Source organism: Notechis scutatus, chromosome 2 (genome assembly GCF_049901735.1).
Source record: "Notechis scutatus isolate UNSWTSFEM ecotype Mainland chromosome 2, rNotScu1.2, whole genome shotgun sequence".
Lineage (NCBI taxonomy): Eukaryota > Metazoa > Chordata > Lepidosauria > Squamata > Elapidae > Notechis > Notechis scutatus.
Genome location: NC_142010.1, coordinates 192317320 through 192336881, shown reverse-complemented (window position 1 = coordinate 192336881; position 19562 = coordinate 192317320). Strand labels below are relative to the sequence as shown.

General features: G+C 34.7%; 1 protein-coding gene across 2 annotated transcripts in view; it reads right to left on the bottom strand.

Annotated features, from left to right (window-relative positions):
* TTC39B (tetratricopeptide repeat domain 39B) overlaps positions 1-19562 on the bottom strand; it is a 78151-nt gene that overhangs the window by 10002 nt on the left and 48587 nt on the right. For both annotated transcript variants that reach the window (XM_087957664.1, XM_087957665.1), the window contains 12 exons: positions 18708-18839; positions 17199-17275; positions 14161-14228; positions 12162-12226; positions 9217-9322; positions 8637-8702; positions 7531-7639; positions 5873-5940; positions 5731-5790; positions 4975-5136; positions 4247-4338; positions 2485-2605 (listed from right to left, as the gene is read on the bottom strand). In XM_087957664.1, coding sequence (XP_087813790.1) covers positions 2485-2605; positions 4247-4338; positions 4975-5136; positions 5731-5790; positions 5873-5940; positions 7531-7639; positions 8637-8702; positions 9217-9322; positions 12162-12226; positions 14161-14228; positions 17199-17275; positions 18708-18839 — 1126 coding nt within the window. The remainder of the gene's footprint in view (positions 1-2484; positions 2606-4246; positions 4339-4974; positions 5137-5730; positions 5791-5872; positions 5941-7530; positions 7640-8636; positions 8703-9216; positions 9323-12161; positions 12227-14160; positions 14229-17198; positions 17276-18707; positions 18840-19562) is intronic.

Below are 19562 nucleotides of genomic sequence, written 5' to 3'. Positions count from 1 at the left end.
ATACTATCACTGTGGATAAACGTATTAGGATCTATCCCAATCAGAAATCCTGGATGACCAAGGAAATCCAGTGCCTCTTGCATGACAGGACCAAATCCTTTAGGTTCAGTGATGGGGCAAGATATAGTGTTGCCAGAGCTAATCTGAAGAAAGGTATTCAGAAGGCCAAGACTGATTATAAGAGGAAGATTGAGGATAATTTTTATAGCAATAACATGAGGCAGGTGTGGCGAGTGATTCAACAAATTACCAACCACCAACCAACCAATGTCATCCCTGCTGAGGGGGATGCTTCATTGGCAGAGGAACTGAATCATTTCTTTGCTCGCTTTGAAGTGGAGACATCAGAGACAGATAAAATACAACCACCAGCAAATTGTAGCCCCCACCTCATTGTGGAGGAACAGGAGGTGAGAAGCATTCTGAGGGCTGTGGATCCTAGAAAGGCTGCTGGTCCTGACAGTATCTCTGGCCAAGTGCTTAAAGACTGTGCTGATCAGTTGGCTGGAGTCTTTACCAGGATCTTCAATCGGTCTTTATCCCAATCCATTATTCCATCTTGTTTGAAGGCTTCCACCATTGTTCCGCTGCCAAAGAAGTTCCCTATCAATAACCTCAACTATTACAGACCAGTGGTACTCAGTCCTATCATCATGAAGTGCTTTGAGAAATTGGTCTGCTGGCACATCATTTCTGGTCTTCCGCATACATTTGATAAACACCAGTTTGCATACAGAAGAAATAGATCTACAGAGGACGCTATAGTCATCACTCTTCACACTGCTCTGACTCATCTAGAACAGCAGGGGTGCTATGTGAGGATGCTTTTTGTAGATTTTAGTTCTGCATTTAACACAATTCTTCCACATAGTCTAGTGTCTAAACTTCTGGACCTTGGACTTCCTTATTCAATTTGCCTTTGGATTATGGATTTCCTGTCTGGCCGCTCACAGAGGGTCAGATTAGGTAATCATACCTCTTCAGCTCTTATTCTTAACACTGGTACACCACAGAGTTGTGTGTTGAGTCCCTTACTCTATACTCTTTATGTGCATGACTGCATTCCCACTCACGCTAATAATACTATTACTAAATTTGCAGATGATACAACAGTGGTGGGACTCATCTCCAGGGAGGATGAGTCTGCCTACCGAGATGAGGTGGACCGGTTGCTTTCGTGGTGTGGAGACAATAACTTGGTCCTCAACACCAATAAGACCAAGGAGCTTATAGTGGACTATAGAAGGAACAGATCAGACATCCAACCCTTGCTTATCAATGGAGACCGAGTGGAGCAAGTGGCCAGTTTTAAGTTTCTGGGTGTTACCATAAAAGAGGACCTGACCTGGGGTGCTCACATTGCAGCACTGGTCAAAAGGGCCCAGCAGAGATTATATTACCTGAGACTTCTCAGAAACCAACAACTGAATGAAAAACTGTTGGTGACCTTCTACCGCTGAACCATAGAGAGTATCTTAACTTACTGCACCTCTGTATGGTTTGCCAATTGCACAGTGGCAGATAGGAAAGCACTCCTGAGGGTTAATGTCATTGCCCAGAAGATCATTGGTTGCCCTCTTCCCTCTTTGAAAGAGCTTTATAGCTCCCGCTGCCTTAAGAAAGTTCAAAACATTCTCAAAGATCCATATCATCCTGGGAACCCTTTTTTTTGAACTACCATCTGGCAGACTGTACAGAATAATAAAATCAAGGACAAATAGGCTGAAAAACAGGGCAGTAGCTCTGGGCAGTAGAGATGTTGGAATCCCAGGGCAGTAGCTCTGTTGAATTCTACTGTATAGTGCGGTGTTGGTGTGTTGTCAGGGTTTTCAATTCAATGTGTGGAGTGTGAAGGATGTGTGTTCGTGTTTATTTTCATGGTCATGATGTGCAATGAAGATGGTATTTGATTTCATTGCACAAGGTGCATTGACAATAAAGTAAACTAAACTAAAATTAAATACTAAATGATAAAATATTTTGTAAATAGGATCACATTGATTATAATTGTAGCAGCCTATAAATTATAGATGCTTCCTTTAATATTTATTATGTAACCTGGCTCAAAATGAAGACTGAAATTGGATAGATCCTGTATCCATGAACCTCCAAAGTTTAGGAAATGATCTTGGCAGACATATTACATTATTAATTAGAATATATATTCTGCACAATTTGCTAATAACTTATGTTCAACAACTAGCCTCTCAAGAGTTGAAAATATTATAACTCACATGGCAAGCTACAGCATATTGATATATAAGTTCCAGTAAGATCACACATTTCTAAGTTTATCTTAGCAATATTTAGGAAATGTCAATAGATAGGTTTCTTCTGTGCTTTATCTAAGAAATAAATTAGGGTTTCCATGATAAAGCCAAATAGGAATCTAATTTTCCTTGGTTATGTACAAGAATACATACACACAAACACATATTTACTCTGTCACTCAAAAGACGATTGAAGTAAGTCTGCTGTAAATACCAGAGCAGGCACTATTAGTTTCACAGGAGGAGAGGTCCCATAGCGTCGTGCTTTTCTCACAGCAAACTTTTCAGTTGGGATAGATTTTCCTGCAATTCTTTGTTTTAGGCCTTCTACTTGCCTATAAGAGGAAAAACAGTAGTTTTTTTAGACATGAAAAGCTCACATTGTTGACTTTTGCTTTACTGATGTTGTTTCAGAAACCCCCAACCTATAACAAGTTCTACTGTATAATAAAGCCTAGAGAGGTATTTTAGTTTTAATGTATAATATTTATTACTTGCAGTGTATTTTTAGAAATAAAAATGGAAGAGAATCATAGAAAGCTATAGCAAATTAAAATTATGAAAATACATTAAACACCACAACATAGATCAAATGAAACTTTGGATGAACGGATGAGTTTTTAAAAGGTACAGAAAAATGTAAAGCAGAGTTTCTCAACCTTGGTAACTTAAGACATGAGGAGTTCAACTCCCAGAATTCCCCAGCCAGCATGTTCTGAGGGAATTCTGAGAGTTTGGAAATTCTGGGAGTTGAAGACCATACATCTTCAAGTTGCCAAGGTTGCTCTAAAGAATCAGTGCCAACACTAGCAGAATCCCATAATCATGGTATCATCAGGTATGAGGATCTCATTATAGAACATATAGCTATCTATACAGGTGCATAAAATGAAAATGAGTGCTAAACACCAAAGGGGATTTCATCTCAAAAACCTGCAAAAAAGCAATGAAGAGAACAAGAGACCAAGAACAAAAGAAAATATCTCTGGAAAAGAAAAAAGATCAAAACAATCAATCTAATCTGATATTTAGGTGAAGGCTTTCCAGCAGTGAGTTGAAATCATTCATGTAGATCCTAGTAATAAAAGGTTTGTGAACAACATTTAACTTATTGCCTTGAAGACAGAAAGCTTTTCAAGCATGTTTGACAAAATGCTTCCACAGTAGTATATCTAAAAATTTATTTGCAAAGTTACAATGTAAAAAAGGTTAAATCCTTTTTTAGGTTCTCTTTCCGTATATTTGGAAAAGAAAACAATAACAAGATTGTTATGAAAGCATTCCAACTAATAAACCATATACAAAGAAAGAACAGAGGTTTCTAAGTTGTCTCCTGTTTATATTTTTCAAATGCAGCAAATCTTATTGAATTACCTTTAACTGTATCGACAGTACAATTTGTAAGGGCCAAAGTATGGAATTTGATTAATGGAATGACCCCCCAAAAAAAATCATGCAAGGAAGTCCAAGTATTTTACTCTAATGAAGCTAATTTCCCAAATCTTAAAAGTTAAGTCAGGAACTTACAAGCAGAATGGAGCAAATCTTGATTTTAGTAACAAAGTGCAGTCTTAGGTGCAATATGGATTCACCAAAAATGTCTCATGCCAGATCAGATTTCTCACTTTGGATGTGAAAACTAGTAATTAATTATCTCTAGATAATCAAGTTAAGGTACTAGTTGGAAGAGGAGTGGCTGAAACATTTTTTAACTAAGGGTAGGACATACTTATGTCTAGAATTTATTTTATATGCCATCATCCACTTTAGAATACAAATTCAAGTGGCAGAAGAAACTCTATAGCAAACCCCTAGGAAAGGATTCTCCCCCCCTACCATAAAGTTATAAATGGAAGCAGTCTTTCTCAGATCAGCAGGTTTGAGGCAATGATAGCAGGCAAAAAACATGAAATTTTCAGATAAGTAGCTTAAAAGATGAAGCTTTAAATAAATTCTTTTCTTTTGAAAAGTATTACCGAAACAAAGCTACAATATCTTCTCCTGTTGTTTTCACATCAGCATCAGGAAGCATACACAAAATAGCAGCTTTCTGGAACACATATATTGCCTAGGCAAAATAGAATAAAAATATTCAATATATAGTTTCTTACAACATATCTGATCACAGTAATGTACTTTACACACTGTGTGATCACAGAGGTATTAAGCTGAATTATTGTTCCATTACCATTAAAGTTTTGCCTTACACAAAGCACAGGTGTCTTGGTGAGCAAAAGGGAAGATAGTAGATGACACAGATTCATGACACCACTAGTCTCTAATTATGTACTTGTGTCAGACATCATGTATACATAATTATGTTATTTGCCTGATGACATAAGTAATGAATGTTTTGACATAATTGTGACTTCTTAGAAATGCCCATGTTTAAGACGACTTTTTTGGCAATATGAATGAGGTCATAGGAAAAGCAAGGAGCCATCTTACTGAAAAATGATAATAAACGTGGAATGTGTTCCATAATAGTCTAGCAAAGCATTTTTTTCTCAGTAGTTGTTACTATAATTTCTACTTTGCCAATTTCTCAGTTGCTAAAAATCAGTTACAATTAACTTTTTCCTTTAAATCAATGTTGAGGTGAATGGCATTTGAGTATTTAACCCAGGGAGGCTTGTATGATGGCATACTGTATAAGCATGAAGTGTTCTCACCACTTCACAACAGTACTGGGTTACCCATTTACCTTTGACCACCTGCTTTCTTTGCAAAGCAGATCTGCATACCGATATGCTTGAAGCCAGTTCTGCTGGAAGGAGTAACACCACATCAGTTCCCAGTAGCAGAGATGATGGATTTGTTTCCATTCTTGTTGTGCTGCAATGCAGTCCTGGAATGTTACCTCAGCCTGGAATTTAAAGGAAGAGAAAAATCAAACCATAGAAAAGAAGACTTCTCATTCAAATTATGGCCTTTTATTTTCATTTCATATAAAAGATAGATATAAAGAATATAATGAACTTTATGGTTCAATATTTTGAAATATTCAAGCAAACAACTGCAATTTGGTGTTATGTGTGGAAGGTGGGATAAATAAGCCTGTATAAAAGTTTTAAAATGGCTTTACAATAATAGTCAGATTTAGCAAAGAAAGAATTGGTATATTTGATTCTTGCCTAGGTTAAACTTTTATGAGGGTTTGCTATATCACATGAAAAACTGAAAATATGAGGACTTGCTTCTTCAGAAAGTAAACCTTTTACTGCTATTGATATTCCCTAACTTGGTGGAGTAACTGTTTGGGTTTTGGTTTTTGTTTTGGCTCTTTCCACTCTCAAATGTCATTACTGAAGTTGATCATTATGAGCATTTACCAAACAGTGCTTTTCTTTTTCTCCTCCATTTTTCCCTTCTTTGATTTTTTTAAGCTTGTGAGCAAAATTTTGTTATAACTAATGCAGTATTTCAGTTTTTATTTTAAAAGGGGGCAATCTGCTGTTACCTTTTCAAAATTTCCTTTCAATATGTTGATTCTGGCATCGTAAAACAGAATGAGGGCACCCTTGAAAAAGATTGCAACTTTGTTAGTAAGGTAGAAGTGTTAACCACAGTTAAAAATACTTAACAATGTGAATTCATAAAACCTTTGGGAACTTCTGAAGATAAGGTTGAAGGAGAGCCTCTGCTTCAAGGAGATTGGCTTCCCCTGTTCCTGTAGAAATAACAACATCCTCTCTCAGTATTGATAATGATATCATACATTGATTCATACAAGCTAATTAATATATAGTATTATTAGAAAACAATATTAAAAGAAAACCTATTTTAATTAAATGTAATAAAAGTTGTCATAGTACAGGTAGTTCTCAACCTATAACAGTTCTTTTAGTGACCATTCAAAGTTACTTCAGCACTGAAAAAAGTGACTTATGACCATTTTTCATACTTATGATTGTTGCAGCATCCCCATGGTCACATGATCAAACTTTGAATGCTTGGCGATTAGCATGTATTTATGATCGTTGCAGTGTCTTGGGGTCATGCAATCAGATTTTGTGACTTTCTGACAAGCAAAGACAATGGGGAAGCCAGATTCACTTAACAACCATAACCACCTAACTGTTACTAACATAAGAACTGCAATGATTCACTTAACAATGGTGTCAGAAAAGGTCGTAAAATGGGGCAAACTCACTTAACCAATGTCCCACTTAGTAACAGAAATTTTGAGCTCAATTGTGGTTGTGAGTCGAGGACAACTTGTATAGTAAAAGATTACAGTACAGGAAGACATTCATACTGAAGCAGAACACTGAAAGATACTATCAGACATTAGGTTTTTTAAAGAAAAGAAAACAACTTCCAGATTTAATGCTTAAATATGATTTTTTTCTCTTGCTTTTTTAACGAAATGAAGTATCAGGAAGATAGTTAAAATGAAAGATGAAGTAGGAATAAAGCCAAAAGGAAATGAAAATCTCTCTCTCTCTCAAAGCACAAGTATTATTTTTCTATCCAGAATCAACATTTATGTAGAAAAATGATCAATTAGAAAAACTGTAATATAATATATCAGTAATATAGTTAATAAATGACCAATTTAACTAAATCTAAAATAAATAACATCAAGATTATAAGAATTATATGCAATAAAATGTTTAAAAGAAATTTGAGTTCAGATCTATAATTATCTGTACAGAGGACTTTTTTTTTTAGAATTAGAATTCTTTTATTGGCCAAGTTTGATTAGACACACAAGAAATTTGTCTTGGTGCAAATGCTCTCAGTATACATAAAAGAAAAGATACATTCGTCAAGAGTCAAGAATCATAAGGTACAACACTTAATAATAGTCACAGGGTACAACAATTTTATTAATTTCAAAAGAACTTGTTTTTAATGTAAGATTCCTTCCCTGATGAGATCTAGATAATTTATAAAAGAATGATCGAACTCCTTTAAAATTAAGTTTTAGCTTTTAGCCTATTCTTTATCAAAATAACTTCAGTAGTAATGGAGTTTTAATCATTATTTAGGTATCCAATTCTATAAAAATCTTATCTCCCATTCTGTGTACTAATGGAACTGCTTTATCTTCAAAAAGTGTGTGAATGAAGAAAGATCAGAAACCAAACATCTGAAGTTAAATATGAATTAATTTGATACATGAGATGTTCATTTCTTAATACTATCATAGGAAGGTTCAGGGCTAATTTAATTTGCATTTTCTGAATTTTATTTGAATTCCTAATAATTTGTGATACACTAAATTATTTTTCACCTGGATATTCATAAGTCTTACCAAGGATTAATGAAACAAAGGTGTGATATAGCAACAAGGTAAAAGTACACAGTATTGCTCGTAAACTGGATCCAGAAGCTCCTTCCCGTAACTGATGAAGACCAATTTCCTGTCAACAGCCACAAAATTGTACAATATAAGTCACAATAATCTATCATTTTTATGAATGCTATTTCAAGAAAACACAAAAAAGGAACTTGTATGAACACAGTAGCAAGGTAGAATTCCAACTATGTCAGTATCATTTGCAAGTGAAGTGATGTATGTCTTATAGATCATTCAATGTACTGAATATTATTTGATCCATGACCCTGTTTTATTTAGGTTGTGGATCATGTAGATTTCTACTCATGCTGAAGCATAAAGGCCCCCCTCAAGCCTTCTCATTCCTAGGAGAGAGGTAGGGTCAGTGTGGAAACACCATTGTTTTCTCTCCACTTTCAGGCACAGGGCTAAGACTATGACAATTCATCATGGCCGACTTGCCATAGCCAACTCACCATGGCAAACTCGCTACACCCATCTTATCACTAATATCAAAGAAATGATGGAATAGTACCATTTAAGGATGCAAAAGGAGGGACAGAATGAAATGTGAATGACAAAAATTAAAATATATTTTTATTTTATTTTGAATAACTAAATTGAATTGTTAAATTATCCTGCAGCGAATTGTCCCGCGGCAAGTGGCAAGTTGTCCCACAGCAAGTTGGCAGTGGTGAGTTGACTATGGCAAGTTATCCCATTCTGACAACGCTATAGACAGGAGACAGAGAGAAAAGATATACATTGTTCACTGGAGAAAGGAGAGACAGTAAATGAAGAAACCAATCAAGGAGTAAGTTCTGTTAATAGAACAATTTTGATAGCAGTAGGTGACAGCAATTATATTCCATTATTTGTAAAATCTGCTTTATTAAAAGTAATAGTAATAAAAATATTGAAGATTTTAAAACTAAAGATATAAATACTTTGTGTCACCTACATCTCATATCCCTATAATCAGATCTGAAGATGATCCAGATGCATCAATTATTTCTTTCTGTCCTGACAAGCAGAGCTCGTGAGCTGTTTTAAAAATTCATAATAGAAATTAAATGTAATACCCTATTGCCTGAAAACCCAATAAATTCAAGAAGTCGGAGAATTCTTCCTGGTAAAAGGGACAGCATCTGCAAAAAAGGAAAAAAAACAAAGATTCCATCTGTTTTTAATGCAGCAGGAAAAACAAATATTTAAAAGTTATAGCATAATAGCTTTAAAAATGTTCAGCACAACTTTCAGACAACATTAATAAAGTCCAAATGACTTGATGGTATGTTTTTTTACATTCAGCAGCATTTCTTTTTTAAATTATACGTGAGGAATTGTATAGTTTAATTATTTTATATTTTATTTTTTGTTTTAAACTTGTTTTCTCCCCAGAGTCATGGTGAGAGGAACAACCATATAAATCTAAAATAATTGAATAGAATTTTTTTAAAAAAAAAAAAACTTTCAGGGAGTTCTGTATTCCAATACAACAATAAAACCACGAATCATAAAATGCATATGTACAGTTATTTTTAAAAATTGTACAGGGTGTAGTGAAAGCACAATAATGTTGGAAAGGTACAATATAATGCGCCTGTTTTAAATAGCTCATGCATCAAAAGTTCGATTACACATTGGAAGGAAAGCTCATACCAGATTGAAAGCTCCTATTCCTAGTTGTACACCCCCTTCAAACTGGTGGAATATTTCATTCCTGATTTTGCTGCTTTGGGTCATCTGCAGAACCTGAAGGCATTCCCTTTTGATTAACAAAACAAATCATGCTAAATTAGATAACAGCAATGATAATATGAACTATTATTATTTCAGAGATTTAGTTTACCATGCTATACCCTACGGGTGTCATTTGATTGGGCTGCATTGGGTGAAGACGAATTGTCTTAGGTCGCATATGAAATATATAATATAATTAATTAATATATAAATAACAAACTTCCTTTTTAAATATGTATATCTTGCGTGGTTACGTTGCTAACTGCCCAGGGATGCATGCCAGTCCTCGTCTGAATTTAAATTTACAGATACTTGCCCCATTGACATTATCATTAAAATTCACATCTATTTAGCAATTTCCATTATTTTCTATTCTAGAATCCCAAAATCTATGATTTCACAGTAATTTGATCAATGACACCCAATATTTACCTACATACACTGTAATATCAGTGCATTATTTGTTTATTTATTTATTTATTTGGTTTATATTGCCGCCTATTTGCCCATGGTGACTTGAGGCGGCTTACACAATGTAAAATCATATTTAAAACATAAAATAAAAATAAAAACAATAAGAACTAACAAAAAGAATCAAATAAATTAGTAAAGTACAATAGAACAAAATTTGGGGAAACAAAAAAACAAAAACCAACTCCCACCCCCACCCCGACGACAGCAAATCACACTAGCCATCTGATGGGTTCCATCCCTCTCTGGGTTTCCCAGGTCCGCTGGCAAAACCAGGTCTTCAGTGCCTTTCAGAATAGTATTAATGATGGGCCATTCTAATCTCTGGGGAAATGATGTTCCAGAGAGATGGAGCCACCACAGAGAAGACCCTTCTTCTAGGTTCCACCAGGTGTATCTCCCTCAGGGGTGGGACCTGCAGCATTCCTTGCCTCCTCGCTCTAATGGGTCAGGTAGATGTCACTGGCAAGAGATGTTTCCTCAGATAACCCAGACCCAAGCCATGAAGGGCTTTAAAGGTGACAACCAGCACCTTGAATTGCACCCAGAAGCAAATTGGCAACTAATGCAGCTCCTGCAGGAGAGGTGATACATGTGCACATTGGGGTCTGCATAAAACTATGTGGGCCGCTGCATTTTTCACCAACTGGAGCTTCCGGATGCTCTTCCAGGGCAGCCCCATGTAGAGCACGTTACAATAATCAAGATGGGAAGTGACCAGGGCATGAGTGACTGTGAGTAGGGACCGCTGATCCAGGAAAGGGCGTAACTGGTACACAACCCACAGTTGCATAAAGGCCCTCATGGCCACGACCACCACCTGCTCTTCGAACAGGAGCTGTGAGAAAAACCTCTAGATTACGCACAGGGTCTTTTTGGGGTAGTGCCACCCCATCCAAGACTAAAGGTGGTAATTCTCCCTGAACCAACAAACCCCAGACCCAGAGCCAGTCTTGAAAGGGTTTAGTTTCAACCCGTTGCTCCCCATCCAGTCCCTAACAGCCTCCAGGCACTGCGAGAGGACACAGCGACACTTAACTCACCACAGGCCGAAACATACAGCTGAGTATCATCAGCATATTGGTGATACCTCAGTCCATGGTGACAGATGATCTCACCCAGCGGCTTCATATAAATGTTGAATAGGAACTGAGAGAGTACCAAGTCCTGCGGAACGCCCTAAAGCAGTGGGCAAAAGTTGGATCTCTCCCCTCCTATCAACACTGACTGAGAGTGGCCGCAGAGGAAGGAAGTGAACCAATACAGCACAAGGCCTCCCATTCCCCGAAGCCGTCCCAGGAGAATCCCATGGTCAATGGTATCAAAAGCCGCTGAGAGGTCAAGTAGAGCAAGGATGGATGCACTACCCCCATCCCACGCCCGCCAGAGATCATCTAAAAGTGCAACCAATGCTGTTAAATATTTTATACTTTAAATATTAAATACTTACTTAGTATCTTTATAAATTTACTTTTATAAATTTTATTTATAAAATCTGAAAAAGGAGGCATAAGGGGAAAACAAACATGGAAAAACTATTACAAGCTCTCACAAGGGGTATTTTTTGTAAGTATAAACATATTTTCTATATAATTCCTGACAACCTCATTTAAAATCAGAATCCCGTTTTTTTAAACTGAAATATATAATAATGACACAGATCTATAATCTCATATTAGCTACAATCCCTAGCTAATTTGAATGGGTGGATGAAATGGAAAAAAATTACAATCAGGAGCTTATAATTTCTGATACCGTTTTGTAGATTCATTCATATCCACACCATGCCTGCATAATTTCACCCATGTCTACCACAAGATCCTATTTCTTTATATAGAACCACAATATTTTGCGTCTTCTGTAATAACATGTACTTTAAATAGCAGAATCACACAATTGGAAGTAATCCTAGATATCTTGTGGCCCTGCTTAGTATATGATGTAGCCATAACCTTTTGCATATCTAGCAGTAAGGATGGCACCGAGCCAAGCTTAATTCCTGGTGTCTGCATCCCTGCAGTTTTCTTGATAATGTTATGGAAATGATTGCCAATAGAAAGTAATTCACAAGCAATTACCATTGGTATTCGAACAATATAAAACAATCCAAGTATATATAGATTTATCATTATTATTTATGTTTTGTTCTGCCTTATCTTTGTAAATTCATAGTCATTTTCTATTCTTGTATTCAATCTTCCATCTGGCATGATTTTTAAAGGAGAGGGGAGTAAATTAAAAATAGGACTGTCAAAATGATATAATTTTTTAATTTTTTTAATCCAGGAAATTTCCCCCCACTATTTCAAGCTATGATGGGAAGTTAATTTACTAAAACATAAAACATGAATAGACATAATACACAGCCTAAGTGAAATACTATAGGAGCGTACTTATATATTTGATAACTTGTTCTGATTTTCAAGCCACCTTTGATGAAATTGATCATATTTTCATCCTGGAAGAAAAATACACTTTAAATTAAATAATGAATAAAATAGTACAAGATAGCTTTAAAAATTAAATGTTCATACACACACACACACCTAAATATATATAGAAGAATGTGAAAGCTATTCTTAACCAGGGGGACCTCATTAAAGAAGTCACTGAGAAACAAAACATTATGGAATCAACTGAAATAACATATGGTAACACTAGATGGTGCTAAAAGTAAATGATAATAAAAATAACAAGAACTGTAACATTAGTTATAATAATAACATAACGGACAATAAAACTTGGCATTTCCAGAATCTTTTGATTAGAAAACTGAATTCTTCAGCAATTTCCACTTGTTATCTTTACACAAAAGTTACACTTTCTGTATGATTCCATTTTTAATACATGAATGGTATTATGCAATATGATTCATAATTAGTAATAACTAATAGTTTATATCAAATATGCTTATCTTGAAATTATCGGAACTACATCAAGTTTCAATGAAGTACAATGCTACTTATTTTAATAGGCTGTATTGTTGATTTTTAAGATATTCCTAAATATGAATTTGATAAAACATTTGATAAGTATTTAACGATAAAGATTCTGACTCTGAACACAGGCTTCAGTTCTATGAGCACAAGGACCATACTAAGGCTTCAATAGAGTATAATCATGAACAATTTTTTTACTATTTACTGAGTTCTTTGACAGTTTACCAGAATGATCCTGCCTATATATTTACTGAAGATTAAGAGAGAGGGCTTAATTGTAGAAATTCTGGCTTTTACATTCCTCACTTCTATCAAATAAGTATTATTTGAATAACAACCAAGTTGCCAGATTCAATAAGTTCCAAGCATCCTGTTTAGCAAGATCTATTTCAGTACATAACAGCCAAAGAATATCTTGTCCTAGCTTTATTGGTTGATTGTGAGTTCTTCCCTACTTATTGCAGTTCTTTATCAGAGCCATATTTCATCTGATAAAGTGTCCTCTTGCAACCTGATTTATGGAACCTAAGGAGCAAATCTCACTATCAACTATATAATTGTGTATGTAGGATAGCAAAGTTCATCAGCAAAGACAGAATATTAATCAACTGTACAAATAAATTTATATTCAAAATCAGGAATATTATTTCTTCACTGAGAGCCACAATTTTGGAGTTGGTTACCAGCATTCCAACGCAGAACCCAATCCCTAACACCTTTTCCTAAAGTCACATATAGAAGGTGTGGATGAATATGGAAGCTAAGTCAGATTTGGCCAGATGTTTTTTTTAACTGAAGTCTAGAATCCATGATTATGGGATAGGGAAAAAGGCTTTCCATCTATCATTATAGGAAACAGAATGGCAAGAGTCATTACTCTACCTATAATGTAGCATGATGTTTACTTTGCACAGGAGAAAGGCAAACTGGTTCCAAAGCACAAGCAAACAAGGAAGAAATCGATAATGTCTGTGTATGAAGCACTATTAAATGTGTGTCAGATGAGAACATCTCAAAAAGTACAGTTACATCTAATGCTCTAGAAACCGGCAAGACAATCTTGCATATAAGCCAGTGATAACTGCATATAAGATATTTTGGGCAACAATATTTTTGAACATCATAGTATGCATACAAAATTTACTGCTTCCAAATTTCTGTAATATTTGATGGAGGAATCTCATGGATAAGAAAAGATGTGCGTGCTGAAGGTAATTTGCCAGATGACCTCACTGAGATTCACAAATCCTACTCTAGCTTTAAAAAGTACTACTTTCGCTACTGAAATTCTAATCTTTCTCCATGTCTTAATATTAATAAATTCATACCCATATCTGAATGTCTTGCCTCAGAAAGGCAGTAGCGATACCAAAGAAAAAAAAATTTTAGAGTCCTATATTCTAATAGATTGGCAATGTATACACAAACCATATTACTTATACACTATAGTTACCTGTATAAATGTCAAGGCTGCTTTCTGCAGTAAACATTCAGCGTAACAGAGTTCTGCATGCATTTCCTCTGTTAAAAAAGAAATATGTATATACATAAATATCTTGCTAAATATCTATGCTAAAAACCAAAAGGCATTCCACAAAATATTGCTGTATGCTCACATCTGCATTGTTTTTTACGTTATTTCTTAAATAATTTAATTATTTCGTATTTTTTCTAACCAGTTATCTTTTCTCCCAATTATTTAACCAAACACTGAACATATGTGTCCCTTTACTATTTTTGCAAACTGCTTTGCTTTATGTTAATGTTATTTTATTGTTTCTATAATATACATTATTTTTCATCAAGCACTTTTATTAGTTTATCTGGTAGCCCAAATAATTTTGAAGTATTTTACATATATAAAAATAATTCTAAATAAAGCTGAAATTAATTCATAAACCAGACCAATACAGATCGAGGGAATCATGGCTTGAAAATTTGTACCTGAAATCTAAACTAGAATTTTAGAAAGCTTTTTATGTTAGGATGGTATAAGTTGTTTGGTTTTTAAAAAAAATAATCACAGAATGAAATTACTGCACCAATATTTACTTGGAGAACTAACACTGAGCCTGCAGAAATAATGATGACATTTAAACTCTTTGGGCAGTTCTTAAAGTTCTTAAGTTATAAAGAATAAATGATATCAAAAATATGTACTGTATTTGGTTACAAAGAAATATAAATATACATGCCATCCATCCCAATTGTTCAGGAAAGCTTGCTGAATACATATGAAAGGACACATACAATATATAACATATAACACTTAAGGCAACACCTTCCGATAGGAACATTGGTTCTTTATTATGGTCACTAATCAGAATGCAACAAATCAACATCCAATGGGACACAATAGTTTTATAACTAGATCACAAATTGCACTTGGTTTTACAAACATGTAACCAAATTAGGCCATGTTCATAGAAACTGAGTAGTTGTTTGTGTATTTAACTTTACATGGAATAGATCAGAATTGCCTGTGTACTTTGATGAATAAGTGATGATAAAATTGGCCATTGTACTCTTATAAAACAATAAAATGTAGCAGCAGGACATGAAGTATGGATTCAATAGGTCCTTATCCAGAAGGGTCCAATTGTAATTCACTTGGGTTTTTGTTTTTTTTGGCTATGCCCTTAAAAACTACTATGGGGGACATTAAAACATTGTAAGATTAGTACCCCCCAGAATTTAGATGTGAGTGTGTGTGTGTGTAGTGTATGCGTGTGTGGGGGTTTTTGTTTTTGTTTTGCTACCCTGATCAAGAGAAATGGCTGCTCAGGAAAATGTTCCTTGGCAGGGCAGATTGATCCAGTTCAGCTTCCAATTCTGAGACATGTTGCTTAAATGCAACAAGTGTTAATCACACATCTTCATTAAAAAGATTTCACTAACCCTGCCTACTCTTTATTAGCTTGTTTGGAACACTTGGGGCTTCCAGAAAGTAACCTTTAACTTGACAAAATAGTGCATCATAAGGCAAACAATTCTTGAACCAAATTATGTCAAATGTGCTAACTTATTTAACATATTCAAAATCTGGGATCAAGGACTCCCGTGGAATCAAAATTCGGTAAATTTTATAGAACATTTAATGACATAAAATTATCCTAAAATTATGACATCATACAAAATGGCATAAAACATAAAAGTTATTATATAACTTATTTTTCATGCATTTTGACTGATGTAATGTTGATGTGCCCTGCATTTAGTAGAACTATAAAAATTCATAGGCAAATATTTGGAGAATTTTACCTGATCTACAATCTGGCTTTTAGCTGGTTTTTAGGTTGCTTTGTGAACATTAGGATTATCATATCAGAATTCAATGTGGCCACTGGGAACATGGCTGGAACTTCTGGAATTGGGCTACATGGCTGTACAATTAAGCGATCCTTCCAGTTCTGCAGAAGGCTCCAGAGCTCTTCAAAAGGTGAGGAGGATGTGAGGTTTGGTGGGTAGAATCAGGCTTAAGGCCTGCAGGACCCATGGGAGGAAGAAAAGGCCTGTGGGGACCCAGTGGCTGTAAACAAAAGCCATAAATAGTGGGTGGTTGATGTAACTTTAAACAGCCATTTAAAGCAACCAATTGTATGTCACAGACTATCTGTAATGGCTAGACTGCAGTCCTTTGATATTCACACAGTGTGGTTGATATAGATGAACAAAGAAGTATATTCAGAGGTCACCATTCCAAATTGCTGCGTAAAATTACAGCAATAAAAAAATTATTGCCTGACTTAAGTGTTTTATAGGTGTTTTATAAGGTGTTATTTTAGAGCTTGTAGCATCGGTCAGTTAGAAAGCTGATTAATACTGAACTTTAAATTATATTCAGGTACATCTTCTTGTGCACATAATGCCCTAAAATGCCCTCCACATTATTGCCAGTGTAAAGAAATGAAAAGGGCCTATTAATTGAATGGGAAGTAGCAATATCTAAACCAACATTAAAATTAAATGTTAAGGTTTTTAAAACATTAACTATTGGTAACCAACTTTCAGGCTCCCATGGTTTTTGGATCTTTGAGGATGAAGATTGGGACAATCTGGGTATGATTCTCATTCTTTGACACCAAAGTTTCACAAGGCAGATCAAAACAGTACACTGATAATCTGGGCAGGATTTTTCTTTCTACAGAAGTGAAAAAAAGTTAAACATACCTTTAAATAAAAATAAAGAAAGCATGCCTCCTGTTATATTTGAGTTTTAGACTATTTTGCAAATCTTGTACGTATTTTTCACCATGTGTGTGTTTATATGTGTGAAAAATATATATAACTTTTTGCAAAATAGATTAAAACTCAAATATCATGGGAAGTCTGCATATATACGTATGTGTGTATGTACATGTGTATCTATCTATCTATCTCCATCCATCCATCCATCTTCTATCATCCATCTTCTATCCATCTTCTGTATATCCAATCCAGTAAGAAAAAGAACACGCTTGTAAAAAGTCTCTCACCCTTTTTTTTTCTTACCTTCACTCAGCTGATCTACAGACTGTTTTGAAACCAAACTGGATAATGATTCCACCACTGTGTTTCTTTTTCTAAACCTATATCAACATAAATAACAAAAACACATTTTCAGTCTATTGTTTAATTAAAGCAACTATCATAAAAAACAAAGACCCCTAAACAAGTTGCGCTCTACTGAATCTACAGGAAACACACTACTATTGCACAAATAATTGCCAATAACATGATGCTAAGCAAACACTCCCTTGGACTGCAAGGTGATCAAACTGATCATTTCTAGAGGAGATCAACCCTGACTGTTCTTTAGAAGGCCAGATCCTGAAGATGAAACTCAAATACTTTGGCCAACTAATGAGAAGAAAGGACTCATTGGAGAAGAGCCTAATGCTGGGAAAGATTGAGGGCAACAGAAGAAGGGGACGACAGAGAATGAGGTGGATGGATGGAGTCACTGAAGCAGTAGGTGTGAACTTAAATGGACTCCAGAGGATGGTGGAGGATGGGAAGGCCTGAAGGAATGTTGTCCATGGGATTGCAATGGGTTGGACATGACTTTGCAACTAACAACAATGACAAAGCAAACACAAATTTGTGACTTCTTGTCCACTTGTCAGAGGAATAATGGAATGGAGCCAGAAGATTATGAACAACTGCTTTGCTGTGTTGCCTTCAATCTTGAAGCCAGAAATAGGTAATGCTTCCTTAAATCTTGTCATTCTCACAGTATATCCTTAAGACACACACATACTCCATACCTCTAAGTTACAACATTTTAAGGCTGTAATTGGTGGTCCCCTTGGTGAAATTCCATCTCACTCACCATTAGCTGCAACCTGAAAAGCTACCTTGAATTGGCATACACAATACTCTAATTACTCTATACACTGCATTTTTTCTCTTTGTTCTGGGACAAGCAGGTTATATGGATTAGCACTATGTGATTTAATAGTACAAAGCTCTAGACTAGAGCTATCTCAATTACTTAGTTACTGCAGGGTTACCATCTAAGGGATATCTGTAGTAAAGTTTTAAAATGCAACAATATTACTTAATTTTGAGAAGGGGAGGGCAAAGACAATAGAACCAGTTTTATTTTTCAATGGACTCAACAGCAGATTTAAAATTTGAAAACTGACATTTCTTTTTCATCCAACTTCATTGTTATAAAATCATATAAATATTAATAAGTAATGAAAATGTTGAGCTTTCTCTGTTAAAATAACAAATACCTTTTTCTTTCCAAATTAATTAGAGCTCTACCATGAAAGTCAGTTGGGTGACCTTGGGCCAGTCACTTTCTCTCCATCCAACTCATTTCACATGGTTGTTGTAGTGGGGTAAAAGGAGGAGAAAGGGGTATTGGATATATTCTCTGTCTTGAGTTATTTGTAAAAATAATAAAAGTAGGATACAAGCAAACAACACACATATTTTTCATTACATAATGAAATAATATAAATCCTGATTATGTCAATCCTGCAACAATGTCATAAAATTGTTCCATCTTACTTTTGACAAGTTTGTAAAGCTTCTTTCATTGTACACAGTCCCATTTGGATATCCTGTTGTTCAAATGTCATTGCTGCTTGAATAACTAATATAGCGCTATAACCTAGGGCATGGTACATGCTATCTTTAGACCTATTTTGAAAATAAAGTAGAAAGACAGTGATAAGAAAGCTAATTACAGTCAAAAATAAAAGTGAAATTTTACATAATTTTTACAATACAGTTTATTTTTAAAATGCTACTTTGTGTTCAACATAACATTTTGAGCCAAACCTATAAAATTATTAAAATTATGCATTTTCCTTATTTGGGAATATTTTGGAGTCCAATCTTCTTTATTATATGCTTTTCAAATAATATGTGAATTCCAGTATATATCAAAATATGAGCTAAAATATTAATTTTAAGTGAAACAATCAGGAACACTTTTGCCTGAGGTTCCCAACCTTGCAATATTGTGATGATCTCTCTCCCATTAAAGTAATTGTTTCATGAGGCAAAGTGCTGGCAAGAAATCAGTATGTCATTTTTAATAATTAAAATTTAGTCTTTTTATATCAAAAAATAAAAACTTACCACTCTATAAAACACTGAAAACAAAAATACACTTTGTTTTGTGACAAACTGACAAGTCTGAATGAATAAATTTTAAATATTTTGTAAAATAAATACAAATGGGAGTATTTTAAAAGTTCATTTTAAAAATCATACTTTATAACAAGACTAGCTTAAAGAACACAGAATCAGGTGAAAAACTATATTCAGTGATATTCAAAGGTCTGAATTTGACTATCATGTCTAAAGCAAAATTTAGGGACCTTTCTCTGACAGTTTAACAAATTCTGTTTTAGAAAA